General features: G+C 38.2%; 1 protein-coding gene across 1 annotated transcript in view; it reads right to left on the reverse strand.

The window, feature by feature from the left end:
• The window catches only part of utrn (utrophin), a gene marked incomplete in the record, with an annotated part of 237,438 nt that overhangs the window by 80,494 nt on the left and 135,890 nt on the right, over positions 1-21,054 (reverse strand). The window contains 2 exon segments of the mRNA XM_014011589.1: positions 11,108-11,264; positions 16,111-16,283. Of these exon segments, the coding sequence (XP_013867043.1) occupies positions 11,108-11,264; positions 16,111-16,283 (330 nt within the window).

A 21,054-nucleotide genomic window follows, 5' to 3' on the forward strand; every position in this document is an offset into this window, starting at 1 on the left:
AGAGGAAGTAGATAGTAGATGTCCCTATAATGTTTTCTTCAAGTCTGGAAGTAAAATTGCATCATTTCAGGGAGTAAACTCCTTTTAAAGTTGAGTTTATGCCACTAAAATAAGAATTTCGCACAGCCCCCTGCAGACAAATGCACTGTCACACTGAAATGGAACATCCTCCTCAGCACAAATTAGATCATCCCTGCTAATAAATGGTTTGCTCCGTTCCAATGATTCCTCCAAAATCACATGTCGGGGAAATAATGGGCAGGTAGCTCAGAGTTGGGGACCCAGAAAGATGGAAACTAAATGAGAGGTGATGGAGGAAGAAGGGAACAGGACTCAGCAGAGATGAGAAAAGGGGAGGAAAGCCGAGCTTTCTCTCTACAAGGAAGACTACCAGTGGAAACTCACCTTGTAAACAAAATACTCCCACATTAATAAATCCTGCCCAGCTAATCACATTAAGCTGAAATATCGAATCAACCCTCCTGCTGTCCTTGGGTCAAAACAACCTGAGGCCTCAGCCCTTAAAAACACATTGCGAGCAATAATACATGTCTTAAACTCTCATAATACTGAATGAAATGCTGCCTAATGTCACCAAAGCAGTTATATATGATGTTCAWTTAAAACTCTGGCATGATAAGATGCGGTAAAATATGTATTACTTCAGGAAATGGGATTCATTTGGAATCAAGGAACTTTGGATGAGTTCAAAGAACTAAATCACTACATCTASGAGCAATAATTCGTTTGATTTGCTAATTATTTCCCCACACTAAAAACCAAGCACATTTCAAGCATTTTCAAAGTAAATTGTCCAACTTTTCAAGCATCAAACTACAACGCAGTCCATTTCTTTGGTCTCTTTATCAGGAGATCTTTACAGCTCACACACTGGTTTTATGAAAAGGAAACCCACTCTGAGCAGCGAGGCTTTCTGAGGATTCATTAAAGGCAAAATGACCACTCTGTATTTTTAAGTATTTAATGTAAAAATATAAAATGGAGGTTTTTAGAAACTGAGTGCTCTTTATAACAAAACTGTGCAGTTTGAATACCAAGCACTTTCYAAACTCGTTAAAATTAAAGCATTTTGAAGGATTTCAAGCACCTGTTTGAACCCTGAAGAAGTCAGGTGGGATAGTTTGGTTATCTGATTAGGGTGCCCCCTGGACACTTTCTTTGTGGAAATGTTTCTAAATGTCCCGCTGGAAGAACAGCCTGGAGCAGACCTGGAACAAGCTGGAGGGATAATGAATCCTCTCCAGGCTGGGAATGTGTTGGGATCCCCCCAGAGGGAGCTGGAGGGAGTCACTGAGGAGAGAGTTTTTTAAGCTTCCTATCTGGACCTGTTGCCTCCACAGGCCGGACGTGAAGGGATGTGGTTTCATTGATACTGAAATATATTTTTATTTATTCTCAACTGCACTGCGAGTACATAGCACATTTATATTCTAATACTTTTATATTAAAATGTTTTTATTATCAATGTGATATCAACAGACATRCACACGGCTGTGTCCAAATTCAGGGGCTGCATCCTTCGAAGGCAGAAATTGAAGGCCAATTACTAGGGGTGCAACAATACATGTACCTGTATCGAACCGTTCAATAAACACTTGTATCGAACAATGCAGATGTTTTAAATTTATTTTCTCAGCTTGTCTTCTGAAGATGCTCTCTGTTAAAGGATCAGTGGATCTGTGTTCGACTACTCCACCTAGGCTGCATTTTCGAGCGCAGATCCACTGAGAAACTTGCTGTTTCAGCAACATTTAATTCAAAAACTGTCCCTTAGAAGTGAAACAAATGCTCATAATTAATTTAAATAAATTACGAGTTTAAAAAGGGCATGGACATTTCTCTTCTTTGTATCAAAAAATATCGAACCGTGAGACTAAAGTATTGAACCGAACTGAATCGTGAATTTTCTTTATTGTTGCACCCCTACCAGTTACGTCATAGCGATGCGCCGAAGGTCACTTCCTGTGACGATATGTCATTTTCTTGGGCAGGACTTTTTTCTGAAGAAAAGCCATTACCATGGAGAGAGGTGGGGCTATTTTGCCATAATCTGAATGTGTGCAGGGTGGTCCACAGCACTGTGAGGTGGTAATTTTACACACGTGCAAATAAATATTCAAGTATGAGAACTGGATCGACTTTTCAAATTGAACAAATCTTTAAAGGGATCCCTAATTAGTTGTAACATTAGACTTTATTTGATAAACWTATATTTTAACTGTAAAATAAAGACTGTAAAAATACTGTAGGCTGTTTAGTTTTGTAAATTTTAAAAATATATTTTAACACGGACGGAGCCATTTTATTTAAACACAAAGCATTCTGGGTAAATGATGACGTGGATAGGTCATCGGTGCAAGGCTGCTAGCGAGCTATATCCACCCTGAAGGTTAATCTTGGACAATATCTGATGATCGACTCTTTTAAATGAAACCAGAGAGCGTTGACAGAGAGGAGAAGGTAGAAATGACTCAGCCTGGAACTGAAAATATGGATGGAGGACAACAGAGCTGCTTCATGGAAGAAGAACCTCAGCTTAGACTGTTAGCTTTAGCACTGACGCTATATTGCCTTATATGTATTTGCTCGGCGCTAGCGCAACAAACAAGCTAAACTGAGGTCCTCCATCCATATTTTCAGTTGAAGCTGAGTCATTTTTGCATTCCCCTCTGTCATGTGGATGGAGGACCTCAGTGACGAGAGAATGTGTAGCGCTGAGCTAATACATATATATGGTGATAGCGTTGGGGCTAACGCTAAAGCTAACAGGCTAAGCTGAGGTTCTTCTTCCATGAAGCAGCTCTGTTGTCCTCCATCCATATTTTCAGTTCCAGGCTGAGTCATTTCTACCTTCTCCTCTCTGTCAACGCTCTCTGGTTTCATTTAAAAGAGTCGATCATCAGATATTGTCCAAGATTAACCTTCAGGGTGGATATAGCTCGCTAGCAGCCTCGCACCGAGGACCTATCCACGTCATCATTTACCCAGAATGCTTTGTGTGTAAATAAAATGACTCCTTCCGTGTAATGTATTTTTAAACTTTTAGTTTAAAATTATAAAAACTAACAGCCTACAGTATTGTTACTGTCTTTATTTTACAGTTAAAATATATGTTTATTAAATAAAGTCTAATGTGACAATTAATCATGGATACCTTTAAGATGGATGGATGGATGGAGAAGAAAAAGAGCATCCAGATTTCAGAGTTCAGCTTACAAAGTAGCTTCAATTTACCACTAGCTAAATATACAAACAAATATCTAGATATTCCATGTCCTTGTTTCTGATCATATTTAATGTTCACTAAAAGAAGAAAGTCATAGACGGCTGTAATATCTTTCAGCTCAGTAGTAGAAAGTATTGTTCTCTGTATGAAGCCCGTCTCTGTCTGTGATCCACCCACTGGGTTTATCCTTGCACTTCACGAAGAAAAAAAAAAAACAGGCGACTCAAAACCAATTGTTTGTGTGAAGCTGTTACATATGCACACACAGACACACACGTTTTCAGAGTAAATACAAGAACACACTTTGCTCAAAAAGCCTGAGAGGTAAACACCACATGAGCAGCCTTCCTGTTACGAATCAGAAAATATTCAAAGCGAACCCCGGTTGGTCTACAGGCGATAAGACAAAACCTTGTAAGTCACAGATAGAAGCAGGCAGGAGTACACACTGCTTCCTTTTTGATAAGTTTTTAGCCCTGGCACATCACAACGTGGTGTTATTTGTGACGACGGCAGAACGAGGTGACTCGTGTCATTCTCATAATACTGCATGGCAGCTGTCTTGTACAGCTTCATGTCACTGTGACCTTGGCTTAGTGTGTGTGCGTGTGCATCTCTGCAGCCGAGAGATTATGTCTGTGTGTCAGTTTGTGTCCAGGTCTGGGTAAGTGTGTTTTATGTTGCTGAATGTCGCAGCAAACTCTTATCTCCGTGTGCCCTGAGCTGTGGCGCCATGGAGATAAGATCACAACACGGCTAGTTTCAGAGCTCTGCCAAACAGCCCTCTTCCTGCTTCCAAAATAATCCTATCTGAGCCTCAGTGCAATATCGCCGCTCCCCTACACTYTTCTCAAGGAAAAACAAAAAATAGTATTTTAATATGCATCTGGATTTAACTATGAGGTGGGGTTGCTGCAGCTGGTCCGGTCTAAGTTCAGCAACAGTTTGTGCTCAAAGAATGAGRTCAGCTGACCTGAATATACTGAATKAGCAGGTTATTCCATCAGTGGACTATTTCTTCCCTGATGGCACGACCATATTCCAAGATTCATGGGGCTCTTATTGTGAAAGAGTTGTTCAGGGAGCATGAGACATCATTTCCACACATGGATTGGCTCCACAGAGTCTATTGAGAATCTTTGGGATGTGCTGGAGAAGGTCAGACTCTACCATCATCAATGCAAGATGGTGAAAAATGAATGCAACACTGGATGGAAATTAATTTGGTGACATTGCAGAAGCTTATCCAAACTACCACAGTGAATGCATGCTGTAATCACAGCTAAAGGCAATACAATGAAATATTAGTGTGATTGTTTTTTTGTTTTTGTTTTTTGGTTAGGCAGTGTACTAACAAAAATGCATTAAGAAGAACACAAGAAGAAATTACAAGACAAAGATGACTTCTTAGAAGCGTCAAATGTTTAAGCTTGTTTTCTCAGCCAAACTACATTTTACAACAGTGGGTTATTATTTTCTGCCTGGAAATGCTTTTGCGTCTTGGCTCCTAACATTTACTGTTATCTAGGGAATGTGGAAAAGCAGTAATAGGTGGCATTTGTTTAAAACTACAATTTCTGACATGCTTGAATGAGTCACCGCCTGCAGCCTTGGTTATTTTAAATAAGTCGCCTCCTGAGGGCAGGAAAATACCAAAACTGTTCTGTCTCTACTGAAACAGAAAAATACCAAAGTTGTAGGTTTTTTGAGTTAAACAAAATATGAATTAGATTTAGGATAAAAAAAAAACAATAGCAAGAATGAATCTTAATCTCAATTAATCCCAGAAAGCTCCTCTCTGTTCACAGGTCTGTCGCAATAAGCAATGAATCAATTATTCGCACGACAAATTAAAATCAGGATGATCATTTTCATTTGCCTGTTTGTTTTCTTCAGATCTCCATCTTTTCTACTCCTTAGCATAGGGAGGAGTGAACTCTGTCAGGTATGTACCTTAGCTGGAGGAACGTCTTCGGTTTCCCGATGCCTTCTTTCAGGTGGCGATGTCTCAGGATGCCCTCAGGGCACGGTACTAAACCTTGGGTTTGCAGAGAGTTGGTTTTTGTTTTTTACATTACGGTAAATTTTACAAACTTTTTAAGCAAGAGGCCGCAATAATTTTATGAAGCCAGAGAATAAATTGTGCCGGCTTGTATAGGGAATGGAGCGATTTTACCGCTTCAGTAGCTTTTTTGTGTTGTTTTCACAAACTCCGCTCCCGGTATGTCCGTAACTTAGCGTGCATTTTGTACACCTTCATAAGTGCACACCTGGTGGAGATCATTAAGTTAGTTTAATCGTTCCTGTTTATCACAATCACTTTTTAAATGAATTTATCGTCACAAGCTAACTGTGTATATTGGTCAATCTACAGGTGGGGAAGCATCAGTGCGAGTTCAGCTCTATGTGGGTGTGGCTAAACATCCTCAAGGATAAAACCAATAAACCAAAACACAACCTGGTCATTAAAAAACAACAATAAATAAAAATACACAAATTGTTGCAGCTTCAATATTGTAGTCTTTTTTTTTACTGCTGAGTTTGTGAATATTTTGGCTGCATTGTGGGTCGACAAACTGGCATATCAATGTCAGACAAAAAATAAATAAAAAATCATACTACCCAAAAAAAAAGAAAAAAAGAAAAAGAGTGAGTTTGATAAAGATCTTTTTTTTCTCCTTGGAAACCTGAGAACCTTAATCCATTTCAGGCTTTTGTAATTCTGTTCACTCAAGTGTAAATGGCTCTAATCAGTCATACAGACACAATGATTAAAACGGGTTCTGTTCCAGATTTTTTAGACTTTCCTCACTTCCAACTGGGTATTTATAACTTACTTAATCATACGGGGTCTACAAAGAAAACAAACACATTGTGAAAGTCTAKCACAGGTGGGTCATTTGTCTTGGCTTTTAATGATTCCGAAACATTTTAAACGAGCTTCTGAAAGAACCAGCCTGGACTTGTCTAATGATATAAGAGTCATTAAAACTACTCGAGCCTTCCTCTGTCCTTATCTGTAAACTATGAATTTCATAAAGTAAACCGATGAGTCAAATCAGCCGCTGACAAAGAGCTTCTACTGGATAATTGAATATGCAATTAATAAATGCTATTACAGCCATTTTAGCAGAGGAAAAACACACAAATCAATGCATGAGTGTGTCTATTTTAAACTGATTATGCTGACTATAAATTACAATCCTGTTCGTCCTTTTCACATGTCCACGAATCTCTTTTCTTCTCGTCTGTGCTTTTGTTTTCTACTCCTCATCGATACTTTCCTCTCTTTCAGTCTAGACTGCTGCTCCTTAGGATTTCTCTTTGCTCCGACTCTTTAATAACGGCAATATCCGTTGCCCTCTGCTGGGCTAAGTGACTTAACCTTCCTCTTTTATCTCTTTGAGCCTCTCAAAATAGAGAAAAAAAGAGGAGAAAAGTATTTATATTTATATATACATTTTTATTTTTCACTTGGACATTCAGAGCCTCTGTTTTTGACCTCAGTGATGCTGCTTTCCATACATTTATGCACGATTCGTCCCTTTTTCTGACAGAGCGGTTGGAGAGTTGCCGAATAACAGTGTGTATTTTTGAGCTCAGTTGTGTCTTAAGTTTRCTTCTGTCGGGGAAAGTGAGTAATCGAGCATGACCTGCCTAAAGCCGGAGCTCTTTGTTCTGCTCCGACCCCCTCATCCTTCTCAGGGTCAACGAGACCTCAAGGCTAGTCTATTAGGAATACGGGGGGGGGGGGAATATAACAGGGCGAAAATGAGAAACGAATCCTTCATCACTTTCGACTTCCCCTGCTCTAATATTTCCCAATTTCAGCGTTCTCAAGGCTGAAGACTTGGAGATGAATAACAGAAAGAGGACGAAGCCAGAAGGAAAGAAAAAGGAGAAATGAGGAGTGCTAAGAGAAGACGAAATAAAACCTGAAAAAGGCTGAAGAAATTATTGGTGTTTAGATCATATAACTGATTTAAATTGCATACACATGGTATAGTTTTATAATAGAACTGTAAAGATTGTTAAATGTGACTGTTTTGCTTAACTTGATGATTTTATATTAAATAGCTACATGCCTGAAAACAAATTCAACACATAACTGAACTTTTAAATCTTCATTAGAAAAAGGTTATAATGTCTGGGGGTGTGGCTTCTAAATATAGGGACCCCCCCCTTGCTGATGATGTAATCAAAATCAAAATAGGTGGAGCCAAGCCTCGGAGCTCTTGTTAAAACTAAATGTACTTCCTCAGTAGCTGCGTTTCCATTGACCATGAAAATGCACAAATTAGAATTTCGAAAATAAATTTGCTCAATGGAAACACGTCAATTTCGAAAAAAATTACGTTTTTCGACAAAATGTTTTTGCGCTAGGATGAGGTGGTATTTCGGCGATATCGAAATAGGTGTTTTTCGCAAAACTGCAATGGAAACACTTTTTTCGCATCACGGGAGTCACGTGATCAACAACCGGCTGTTTCTACTGGCGAAAAAGACGATGAAGAAGACAACAGGAAGTAGAAATAGTAGTAAAATCACAGAAGTAGTAAACTCACCGACTACAATTTCCCAAAAACACAGCATATGTAGCCGCTCCCAAGTAGGGAATTGTCTCTGGAAAGCCTCGATAAAAGACGCCGACGTCTCCTCTGATGATGAGCGCTAGTGTCGCGGTAGCAATATGCTATGTGTTTACATCCATTGCCGCCATGTTCGTAATGACTTACCGCGAGAACAAACGTATTCACGCGTGACTTTAATAGCATTTCTTACTTAATGGAAACACCACAGTTGCGAAACTGTGTTTTTTCGACATTAACAGAATATCAACAAAGTTTTGCGCACATTTGCAATGGAAATGCAGCTACTGTCGGTCTGAACTCTCGGTCACTTGATTAAACCCGACTTCAGCAAGAGTGATCTTTGATTTTGTATGGTTCCTCTTTAATAACCTTTTCCATGCATTTGTACATTCTCCGTATGGTTAAGCACACAGCCGGTAAACGAACACAAATAACTACATTTTCTTTCAAGGTATTGAAAATCAAGATCGAACTCTGCTCAAATGATTCTTTACATAACACTTCTGATCTATAGATTCGCTGATAGACAACTGGGAAAGCCTCATTGTCGTCTCCCCAACAAGGACAAATGTTGCTCAGCCTGAAATGTGGCTCTTTGTCTAAAAGATCAAAACAAAAAGAGAAATAAAGCTGCCTCACTGACTCATTGATTGCAGGTCTTAACCATCAGATGACGGAACAGAACCCGGCTCTTTATACAAATGTCAGCGTGCATTTTCTTTTCTTCCTCGCAAAACAATCCGAAGCATTTATTCCTTCCTTGTGTAAACTGTACGATCTCTTGGTTTGACTGTCGCTGCCCCGCAGCAGAAACATAAAGAGTGGCAGAATCCTGGAGAAATCTTTCTTTGTACCTTTTATTTTTAAATAATGATACCTAATGAAACCATCTWGAGACTATTCCTGGCAGATAATACAGCAGCCAAGAAATTGATCACCCGCTGCTTGAAGAGCAAACTGAGTCTACGAGAGATCAATTACCTTTCTCTCTCTCGATAGCTTGCCTTTAGGTAAGAATGAACAGAGCACATTGATCTACTGACAATTAGTTTTCAAGATCTTTTTAGACTTGGGATGAGTTGTTGAATTCCCAAATCAATGAAAAGTTTTTAAGGTGTGCCTTTTCTCTGCTCATCTTTGGCCTTTTATTTTGTAAGTGACTGTGTTCAAATTTCTGTTAGCGAAATATGACGTGAACCCTTGTACAGATTTTTAAGAATCGTTTCGGGTCCCAGCTTTGTCCACCGAAACTTTTGGAGTCGACCTAATTCAAGATGTGTGCCACAGCTCGTTGATCTCAGCTAACGCAAAAATAATAATAAYCCAGTCTTTAATTTCAAAGGCTGATCTAAGTTTTGCTTCTTTAGCGAAGTCATTCAGTTCTGTTTGCATAGCATCTGCACAAAAGTTAAAAGAATTTCACTAAACGCAATTTAACTTTTTTTTTGTTTTTGACACTGGGGTGCTGTAACGTGTGTGTTTGTAGATCGCAAGTGGTTAAAGCACACGCACTGCATGCACGAAGATGAATTATGTCCTAAATAAACTACTAAGCAATGCATCAATTACAAACATGAGATGGAATGCTGTCCTCATTTTCTAGACTATATTGACTAATTTGTCTCAGTCTGTGACCCTCTTCGCTTCACATTTCAGATCTTTTGATGTACAAAACATTCAGGCGGCCTGCATCAGGATGGCAAAAGCTTTTAATAGCAAGAAGAAGAAGATGATTTGTTCTAGGTGCTATAACAATAAGCAGTGCTTACAATAAATAATATAGTGGGGAACTCAAATAGAGCTCATTGCAACAGTGGAAATAGGTCAGAGGAGTAAAAGTACCGATTGCTTATTCAGAATAAATGACTCAGAGAGGTGTTAAAAGTGGTAAGTAATCCTTCTAAGAACATAGAATCAAAGCACTAAATGCGTTGTGGTAATTTATAATATAGGTCTTTAACTTTGAATTGAAACAAGTTAAACATATTTCATGTTTTAAAGCAACACCTCTGACCAGTCTGATTGACATTAGGGTGAGAAGTATGATAATTAACAGGCTTTTCTTGTGGTTTCAGCACAGCTATGAGTCAGCGACACCCGAGTTGACCGTTTCAGGCAACTAATTTGTGTTTACTTCCAGTCGCACAGCAATCTGAGCCTGTCAGAGGCAAAAAAACCTCCACAAAAAACACAAAAACAAGCACTTCTATTTCACTCTGGAGAATTTCCCCACGGGCTTTTCGTTTCTTTACGGCAGCTAGTTATGAGTTCTTTTCCTCAATATTGTGTCAATTAAAAATTTAGAACCTAAGAGCGAGAGAATAAGGTCCAAAATGACAGAAATGTAACTCTAACGTGCTCTAGATAAGCTTGGCAAATTATGCAGCCCTGCTAACCTGCAAAAGGGATTCTGCTATTTTCCTGGGGGATTCGGCACCTGCTTAGGATAAAATACGCACAGATAAACTCAGACATTAAAAGCTACATCGTGTATTAAGATGTCAACTTCTACAAACTGTAATTTATATGGATTTGCACTTTTTCAGATAAACRTATAACTAAATTCCTCCGTTTTTTTCAAAAACTTAGCTTCAAACTTAATTTATGTCTCAGACATTGTAGGCTGTTCAAATAATTAAATAAATTAATTAAACTAAATAACCATATCCCAACCCACTCTGCCGCTAGAAGTTCACCACCTCTCCCCGTCCTTTTCCACGTTCTTTCTTCCACCCCTCCTATCGTGCGAGTAATACAGATTTTTTTGTGAAAATTACGGAATTTTGAGGGTAAACGTCCAAAGGAATTGACAAGTATTTTTTCAAGACCATAAAATTGTACAAGATTATTTGAAAAACAATTGTATAAACTGTGGTTAAAACTAATACCGTGACAAAATTCAGCCCAATATCTGTTAAATTAAATGAGTCATTTTGGGGTTTTCTGGTGTCAGGTAGCTCCGGCAGCCTTGAATTGGGACATGAAGGTACATTTGATGACTTCCTGAAAGTTTCCTTTAAATCCATCCAGTGTTTCATTAGATATTTTGCTAACGGACTGACAGAGTTAATGTCAAACAGTTATGTACAKCCAATCGATACTTTCACTCAAATCTGTTCAGTCATTCATGAGATATTTCGCTAACAGACACAGGCACACAGTCACTGGGAAAAGCATCATCGCGTTTCGCCTGTCGGCATCAAGCRACAAAAACAAAAATGACATCTCAGTGCGAGAGGAAGCTGTGACAGCGGGGAACAGCACTTACCGTGCAGTGGCTCTGCTGCTGCAGCAAAGTGGGCACGTCTCCCCCGATGGGCATCTGCTTGGCCAGCTCCTCGTCCTTCATGCAGATCCACCGCCACAGCTCCTCCAGGAGGCCCAGGAGGCGCGACCAGCGCTCGGCACTCGCCTCCAAATGGGCTCTGCCAACAACGCAACAACCACTTCAATCTTTATACTTCATCTCTTTGTCGACTGTTTTCTATTTTCTCCTGTCAGAGTGTCGGCTGGAAGAAATTATTTATTGATCATGTCTTTATCTTTGTCCGTCTACAAGCGCACACGTTGGCTTACAGCTTGTATACAGGAGTGGTTATTCTTTCTCATTTTCTCTCAGAGCTTTTCATCCTGAAGATAATGTTTAAAAGCCTGACCTGAACAATTTCTAAGCTGTTTCTGCTCATATGCTTTTATATAAATAAAGATTTCACTGTCTTATTCTACAACCTTACTGCACCTATACAAGAGAGGATCGGCTCCTTTGCTTCTCATTTTGTGGTTGGATGCATGCAAGGTTTTTTTTCTTCTCCTCCTTTGGGCATCTGAACACTGTGCAGAGAACCCCTATTGCTACTCTACAAGCTAACCTTAATTACACATGCAATTAGGACATAATGGGCTGAATATACTGTAATCAACACACTCAGGAACTCCAAACACATGCAACTATCATTTTTTTGTCTTGTTTTTTCTAAGAAAGAAGTCCAGTTAAAAAAGTCAGCACAGCATCACGTTAAAACCTCACTAAAYGTAGACAATAATTAATTTTTTTTATGATTTGTTTGAGCCTCTTCTCCATCCTGCTGCTGCAGCTTTCCTGTGTGGGATGTTCTGCTCCTGTCTATCCTCCCTCCTCTGACTCTTCGGTCTTTGAACATCTCCATCTGGCTCCTGTCGACTCCACTTTTACCCTCACTTTCTTCACAGTCAACATATCACCAATCTCCTCTACGTAAGCCAGTGTGCTCTGGAGTTTATTCAGGATAAATATTTTATCTTTGATGGACACAGAATTGTCTTTTCATGAGTCACCTGCAGCAGCAGAACCAGCGACAAGAAACCGAAAAGCAGAAGTCTTGGTGCTGCTCAAATAATGGGGCGCTCACCACAGGGGGTACACCAGCAAGCTCATTAATCAAAATAAAAAGGTTTTATTTTATTTTATTTTTAAGAATTTGTTGGCTTTGAAGAAGGAACACCACAGAAAACTGCATATATTTTAAATAAATTTTAGATTACTGATCCTATTCAGCAAAACAAATACATTTAAAAGCTAAGAGATAATAAATTTTGTTCTTTTACATAATACAGCATTTTCCCTCCTATTATCAGGTGATTAGATACAGAAAGTCATACGGTGGTATTTATTTGTAATTAAATATTACCAGGTTCCCAGTTTTAAATCGGTCAACAAAAAGCTCATGAAAATGAAGAAATTTATTAGTCATGTTAGATGCTGATTTTAAAAGCACTACACCATTTTCATAGTTTTCCTTTTTTACTATTGATTTTTATAATCTATTGTTTGACTATTATTATGTCTTTATTAAAATAGGTTTAGATACATGCCCGAAACACCATCACAACACATAAGAAACCGTTTATTAAACATTAGGTGAGCACTGCTATTCAGAGTGTCTGCGATTCAGCCGTAGGCCAGTAGTGGGCGTACCAGGCACTGAAGACCATGTACTTATAGCCGGGACTTCCGGTTTTCTTTCCAGCGTTGGTTTCCTGCTTGCACAGACAGCAATAAAGCAGCGTTCACTCCAGTCACTAGTGTTGTATGGTCCAATCTCTTCACATTTTAATCTATTCGACATTTATGTGGTTTCGTCTCGATTTCAGTTAACGAACCCTAAATTTTCTTACAAAACATTTACATCTAAAAAAAAAATGATGACATCATCAGAGTGAACGCAGCAATTACAAAAGTGGATTTTTTTCCCCCTGTAAAATCAAAAAAGGAAGTTTTACATAATGTCACAAATGTTTTGAAACTTTTATCAGAAGCACAAAGATTTGTTCTAAAAATAAAACCAGAAATTTTTCCCGGAGATAACGAACCACGGTAGACGAAAAGTCTCGCGCCGAGTGGCCTGACGTGTCGAGACGCGCGCAGGCACACTTCGGCGGCTTGGTGTGGTTTTGCGTGTAATGTAATCAAGGTAGACACAATGGGCGCCGCGTGTAATGACGCTGTGCTCTGGTGCAGCACTTCTCAAATTGGATGCTGCACATTCATTAAAACAAAGCAAAGGAAAAAGACGCTTCTCGCCGAGTGTAAAGCGGCAGATCTCTTATATTAATTCAGAAACCCGAGCAGACCCTTTTCTTACTGACATCCCTGCCCTGAGAACACTGATGGCAATTTAAATCTGAATACTCGTTCATTTATCTATTCATTTGCTTATATTTTAGGATAATCAGGAGCAGTGGAGTTTGTAGCATAAAGAAGTCTTTTTTACATCACACACATGGTTGAAACAAGGAATCAAATCACCGACTTTGATTAACAACTGTCTGTTTAATTTAGTGGTAAAAAAAATCCATGTCTTAGTTTCTGCCACTAAATTCTAATTTACTGGTAGAGTTGGAAACAAAACAAGCTGTGCCAATTGTTTGTTCCTGCTCCAGTAACAGTATTTGTAATTGTCTAATATTTAACACAAGCAGCTGAAAACAAACTTTATGAAATTTAAAACTGGGTGTACTTTTATTTCAAACAAAAGATAAAATAAAAAAAATATCAAATTTAAACAATATCACTTCGCTTTCAATATCCACTTTGAACACTTTAAAATGAAAACTRTACTTTTACATCCCTTTAACAGTTCCCTTTTATGTGTTTTAATTAGCGTTTTCTGTGTACTTTGTGTGTTTTTTGTGTTTTAAGTGCAAGAATGTTGTTGGAGTCTAGTCAAAGAAATTTTTCTGTCACCATCTGACAGATAATAAAAACTTTCTATTCAACTTTATAGTAAAAAATAAATTTAAAAAATTGTACATCGTTTACAATAGAACAACTCAATTACAGTATGTTAGTATAAATTTATTCAATTCAATTCCAACCCCTTTTAGCCATTAAATATTTAAAAAAACTTTGAGATCAAAGTTCAACACAAAAAAAAGAAACTGATCCATTTTACAAAGTACTTAACTACATAAGTCAATGTACCAGAACCTCCTCTTCATGTGTACTAATTGCTCTTGAATACTTGTAGTCAAATTTAATTTCCTCGTCATAGAAAGCCGAACTGTCAGAACAATTCATCCTCTGTTATTTAATTATTACAAATCTACTGATAAACGTCAGTAACAGTATAATTCACTAGTCAAACTGAAAGAGAAAATTGAGATRGACGGCTCTTTCAAGTACTGTTGCGAGACTCTTTTCGAAGCTGAGGAGCAGTTAAAGGAGCAAAATAATGCCTTTTTTTTTGCATGACTGACCCCATAAAATGGAAAGAAGAAAAATAACAGAGCAGGAGCACAGTCAGCTGAGCAGTGTAGCCGTGTTTCCATTCAACATTTTTTAAGAGCATTTTAAAGTATCACATTAGAAAAGGTTGATGGAAATGGCAAAATTTTCAAAAATGGCCTGAATTCCACACAAAAAATGTTTTTACCCTCATCATGGTGGTTTTTGAACTTGGCAAAAAAGAATTAAATTATTAAATTAATTTACCAACATATGTACTAAAAAATATTTTGACAACAAATATATATCAGCTGTAGCAGCATCATATGAATTCTGGCATTTTACACATAGTCCACCAGGAGGCGTCAACACAAAAGTCAGAGACTTCACATGAGATTTGGACCATCTTGTGGGGGAAAAGCAGATTACTTCCTACTCGCGAGCGCTCCCTCTGGTGGGGAAATKTTTTTTCAGGGATACAAACTTTTTCAGAACACCGGTAGATGGCAGCCATTACAGATGAACATGTGTTTGTTGTTGTTCGAGGAGCGGCCCAGTCACACGTTAATGTCATTAGTTCGTTATCATTACTGAGGTGCAGGACTACTTTTTCCCCCTTCTTTTTCACATCATGTCGCCTGCCTGGATCTGCTATTATCTCACTCAGAAGCACGGAGGAGTGTCAGAGGTAAGCTCGTTTCAACTGCTTTTTATGACGCGGTCTCATTTCCGGACTCAGGCATTTTGTGAATGAAGCCGATATTTCAGTTAAAATACATAAGTAAAAATTTTTATCCAAGTATAGTACTACCCCCCAACTTTATGGATGATTTTATGGATTTAATTTTACGTATTGTACTTGAATAAATATGGTACAACTTGATAACAACACATTCCTGAAAACATCTCTCTATCGTCCCAAGATGTGTAGTCTCTGCTAGTTTGCAACCTCTACTTCCTGTTTATCTCAGCCATGCGTAACATCAACGTCTGATAAAATTACGCTTTGCATAACCTGGTTKATTTATAGGGGTGTAACGATACATTGATCCACATCCATATATCACTTACATGATTAATGATTCAATCATATAGATCTATATCGTCAACATTTGCCCATTTAACACAATCATTTCTGCTAGATGAGCCTATGAAATCACATATAATTGAATCGAAATCGCATTGACTTTGTGATATCAAGAAACATCRTATCGCCTCCCAAACAAATCGATATAATATGATAAATCTGGTGATTTTCACCCCCACTGATTCACTCCAAACCAGTMGATGGAAACGCCCAATTTGCATTTCTTTTRGTCTTTTTTCAACATTTTAAAAGGTCAGTCAAAAATTGCAKCACAATTGCATGGAAACATGGCTAGAGAGGAGGTTGTATGTTGCATTGTGCATGTGTGGGTGTTCTCTCTCCATAAATATGAAAGTTGCTCTAATCGGTGAATCTAAACTGACCGTAGAAATTAATGTRATTTGTCATCTTCTGTACCTCCCAGAACAGAATAAAGTGGGWAAAGAATGTGAATGAATGAATACAGGTCAGTGTTTCTTACCGAATGTTGGCTGATTTGGCTTTCAGGTCGCTCCAGCGTTGGTTCATGTCATCCAGTCTGTGCTGCAGGAGCACAGCTTCCTCAGAATTGCCCAGAGCTTTGACCATTTTCGACTTGTTCCCTTCCACGTTCTTGTAGATGTCATTGTGTGCATCGATCTCAGCCTGAATATCCTGCAAATACGTAAGATTTGCTCCAATCAGAGACCTCCAAAAAGTACAATCAAGGACAACATAAAAGTCAATAAATTTTACTAAAATAGAAGAAAAAGAAGGATGCTTTAGTGGCCTTGAATGATATTGGATTCTCCTGTGCAGATTAATCTGAAGAAGTTCATGGCAGACTGCACACATTTCCAGAGGGCAGAGAAGTTTAAAATTTTGATGCAGCATCCTTAAGGCACTTTGACCTTAGAGATTTTAACTTCTACCCTTTCACTGACTTGGCAAGCCCACCCAAACTAGAAGCAGTCTCAAAGTAATATCTGCCTCCACATTTATGCAGCAATACGTTATACGATTGTTACACTGAGTCAAAAGGGAGCTCATTGATGCTAGARTAATACTTTCGCCTTTCCAAAATGTCATGCGTGGCTGCAAGACACTACCACATTCATTTGTGTGATGAACCATGTGTGACTGTGGATATGAGTGAGCCAAACACAGCAGATCTATTACACAACCACATCTCAAAGAGTGTGTGTGAGGGTTTGTCTGAAGAGTGTCTAACCACATGGGAGWGTGACGCAAGCAGAGGGTTCTGTCAAATGTTTTATTTTTAGATGTGTAAAACTGCTCCATTTTCCTTTCTCCCGCCATCTCARCTGGGACTCCCCTCAGCTCCACTTATTTCAGCTAAAGATAAAGACTCCAAAAGCAGTACAGATGAGTGTAACACTGCCCGCAGCACAGAGACAGATTTGCAATAGAGAAAAATGGGAGTAGATAAAAAAAGGACCTATAGTCTTATTACAATATGGCAGGGTAATATAAAATCTGTCTGGACACCAAATGTAAAATTAGATGAACCCAGTCTCTTAAAATTATATTAGTGGATTATTTGCACAGCTGCATTATATTTTGACAATATTTAAGCAGCGTTCTAATTTGAATTTACGAGTTGTAAGTGGGAAATTACCATTTCACAGTGCAAATGCATAAGTAGCTGGAACATCCACCTAGTGATGAGATGCTGTCATTTTGCGGGTAAAATAATCAACATGCATTACGTGAGATGTACCGTATTTATTCGTGTATAATACGATCTCATGTATAATACGACAMCCCCCACCTTTTGAGCTTAAAAAGCATAAAAATTTTAATCCTCAAACTACCTCCAATTTCATCCAGACTTCAATATTTTTCAGCCTTTGCAGTCTTTATACATATCAGTAAAATGATCATTGGACTGTTCATTTTATTTTAACAACATATGTACTAAAAGGTATTTTGACAACAAATATATATCAGCTGTAGCAGCATCATRTGAATTCTGGCATTTTACACATAGTCCACCAGGAGGCACCAACACAAAAGTCAGAGACTTCACGTGAGATTTGGGCCATCTTGTGGGGGAAAAGCAGATTATTTCCTACTCGCGAGCGCCCCCTCTGGTGGGGAAATGTTTTTTCAGGGATACAAACTTTTTCAGAACACCGGTAGATGGCAGCCATTACAGACGAACATTTTGTTGTTGTTCGAGGAGCAGCCCGGACACACGCTAATGTCAGTTCGTTATCATTACTAAGGACTACTTTTCCCCACTTTTTTTCACATCATGTCGCCTGCCTGGATCAGTTATTATCTCATTCTGAAGCATGGAGGAGTGTCAGAGGTGAGCTCTTTTCAACCGCTTTTTACTGCATGGTCTCATTTCCGGACTAAGGCATTATTTGAATGAAGCTATATTTCAGTTAAAATGCATAAGTAAAAAAATATATTTTCCCGAGTATAGTACTACCCTCCAACTTTATGGATGATTTTTATGGATTTAATTTTACATATTATACTTGAATAAATACAGTAGTTTATGGTCAGGGCTGGCTTTAACACAGAATATGCTTATGTTAAGACATTATTACATTTTTGAAGCTCTCTCAGACCACATAAAATGTAGGCAAGCCACATTTAGCAACGGGGGACATTGAGTTTGACATGTGCTGTAGATGGAACTTTGAAATGAGAAATCTATTTATAAGAACAGCCCAAGAACTGTATTGTGCCTTCTATTGATGATAGAGAGTTCAAATTTTATAATTCAGACCAAACTGAGCCTCCAGCCAGGTGAAGTGCTCTTCCTCTACAAACACTGCATAGCTTGCCAAAAGGTTCAAAACACTGACATTACCAGCAGATTCCCCAGATCCTGATTTTATCAGACATCTGAGAGATGGGAACACCTGATCCCCAGATGGAGCTCAGTAAAACCCGATGGATGAGAAGAATCTGCTGGTAAAATGAGCCCTGATTTTAAATGCGATGCAGTGCTGCTGGACAAACAAAAGAATACAACACGCATGTTTTGAGCACATTAACACAACATCTAAGCAAGATTTCAATAGTGTGAGGGAAAAAAACACTGAAAGTGAGCATACTTTGTTACATAATACACAACGTTATGAAAGAATTAGATGGTGAGGATACTATGATGTGGAAGGAGCTTTAATCCCCTTAAAAAAACATGTTCTTGTAAAATGCAGAGCAATTTAAAGCCCAAACGCAACATACTCACAGATACACACAAACACACATACAGCCAAAGAAATGTACTGCAATTTACTGAACATCAACAGACATTTAACAAAGGTTAAGCAAATCCCTCCACTGTGATCTGCGAAGATAATAACCCATTGAAAGAACACGGCTTTTTAAAGGTCATAGACTGGAGAAAGTGAGGAAGTGTGCAAGTAAAACAAGGTGTGGAGACAACTGAGGAAAGGTGGAAGGAAAACTAGATGGACACACAAAGTAAAAAACTGAGCCAGCTGGCTGCATTTCAAGTCATTACACAAGTGCTTCCCCTTCCTTTTTTTTTTTTTTTTTTGCACTTCAGCTTCCACATATAGACTACACACACACAAACACACTGGCACATTCATACAAGAGACAGAGAGCCCAGACCGAGAGGGCAAACATATTCATTTACAAAGCAGCCTTTAAATTTCATTTCCCCCGGTGAATGATGACTTGGAGCCAAAAGTTTGTAGATGTCAATGTGCTTCCTGAGGGGCTTAAATATAGTGACAGATCATTTTCTCTTCTCTCTCTAACACACTCACACAAACAAAAACATCTGTGTGCCACAGGCTATCATCAATAACAGACCTCTGTTTGCTACTAAAACAAATATTACTGAAGTTATTGATTTAGATGTAGACTATTTTGTCCTGATGCGAGATGCTACAGTCATTAAAGAATTAGTTMTGATCTTTTATAAAGGGGTCCAGTGGAAAGGGTATAAACCAGTGGTTCCCAAAGTTGTGGTTGGGCCCCAAAGTGGGGTCCTGAAACATCAAGTTGGGGTCCTGATAAGATTTTCTACATTAATTACATTTTTGCCTTATTTGCCTAAAATGTATAAATGTAGAATAATAAATATTGTTACTATGCCCATGTTTAGTTGACCTGATATAAATGTTTATTATCCAAAAAAAAATTGTGGGCACAGGTCTCTGCTACTGTTATTTTGTTTATCAAAAGCTGAAAAGTTTGGGAACCACTGCACTTCAGAAATCAATTTAAATGGCAATGAAATAATTGGTGATGTAATATTTTCCCTATAATGTTTACAAAAATACAAAATAAGTACAAATAAGTATTTATATTTGTGTAGCCTTTGCTTTTAGGGTTATCAACAAAGTTTGTTTATTCAGACCAGTAAAATTTGGGGTCACAAGATTTTGCAATGAATATTTTGTGGGTCAGAAGATAAAAAGTTTGGGAACCACTGGTATACACAATTAACATCTCTTGCAGGTAACTCTAAAAGCAATTCATGCAAACACTTTTATAATGCTGATGCTATTTTTTCTAACAACAAAGCATGTTAGGATTAATCACTCTATAAACAGTGAACCCCCACAAAGTGGCTTTTTGCATTTTGCAGACTCTGTTTTGCTGATTTTTTACGTAGAACCTCATTATTAGTAGTTTGCCGTGATCCACATGATATCGAGTAAACCAGAAATACGGTAATATAACATCTATGTCTTTTTTCATGCTTTTTTTGTGAGTTTTCAAGCTAAATTATCAGGAAAAAAATAATTTTTTTAATTTCGTAACAAATATCATAAACAATACAGTACAGTACCGTGACACGAGACCACACTTCGACTGGAATGCAGGACCTCCGCAATCTAACAGTACCATGTAGCAAGGAGCTGCTAACTGTTTAGCTCTTGTGCGTTTTTTGTTTGGTTCTTATCGCATTAGGAAGCCACCCTGCCTTTTCTGGCYCGCATCCAATATTTGAGATTTTTCACGATTTGCGGGTACTCTGAACATAACTCCTGTGAAAATTGAGGCTTCTTTCTAAATAAGTCCAACAAAACCTACTCAGGTGTCATAAAGCTGACTATAATGGATCCAAAAGCACAAGAAGATAAATATTTCTTTCAATCAAGCTGAATTGAAACACTATGCAGAAGTGACATGTAACGAATACTCTGAACTTTTTTTGTAGGTATACCTGTTCAAATCTTCCGAGCAGCTCATGCAAACTGAAGTTCAAACCAATCATTATGGACTATGAGCTGTGGCTCCTCCCACTCACTTTGATCTCTACATCTTCTCCATTGTCAAAGAGGTCCAATGATATTAAAGGCTTAGGGCAGATAAATAAGTCCTCCAGTGGTYACGATCAAAATATAAACCTTCAAGATTAGAATTGAGATCATAAGAAAATCCAGGGTTTGTACAATGTTGAATCCAAAAAAAGAAATACCAA

The sequence above is a fragment of the Austrofundulus limnaeus genome, unplaced genomic scaffold, assembly GCF_001266775.1.
Source record: "Austrofundulus limnaeus strain Quisiro unplaced genomic scaffold, Austrofundulus_limnaeus-1.0 Scaffold82, whole genome shotgun sequence".
In the NCBI taxonomy this organism is placed as follows: domain Eukaryota; kingdom Metazoa; phylum Chordata; class Actinopteri; order Cyprinodontiformes; family Rivulidae; genus Austrofundulus; species Austrofundulus limnaeus.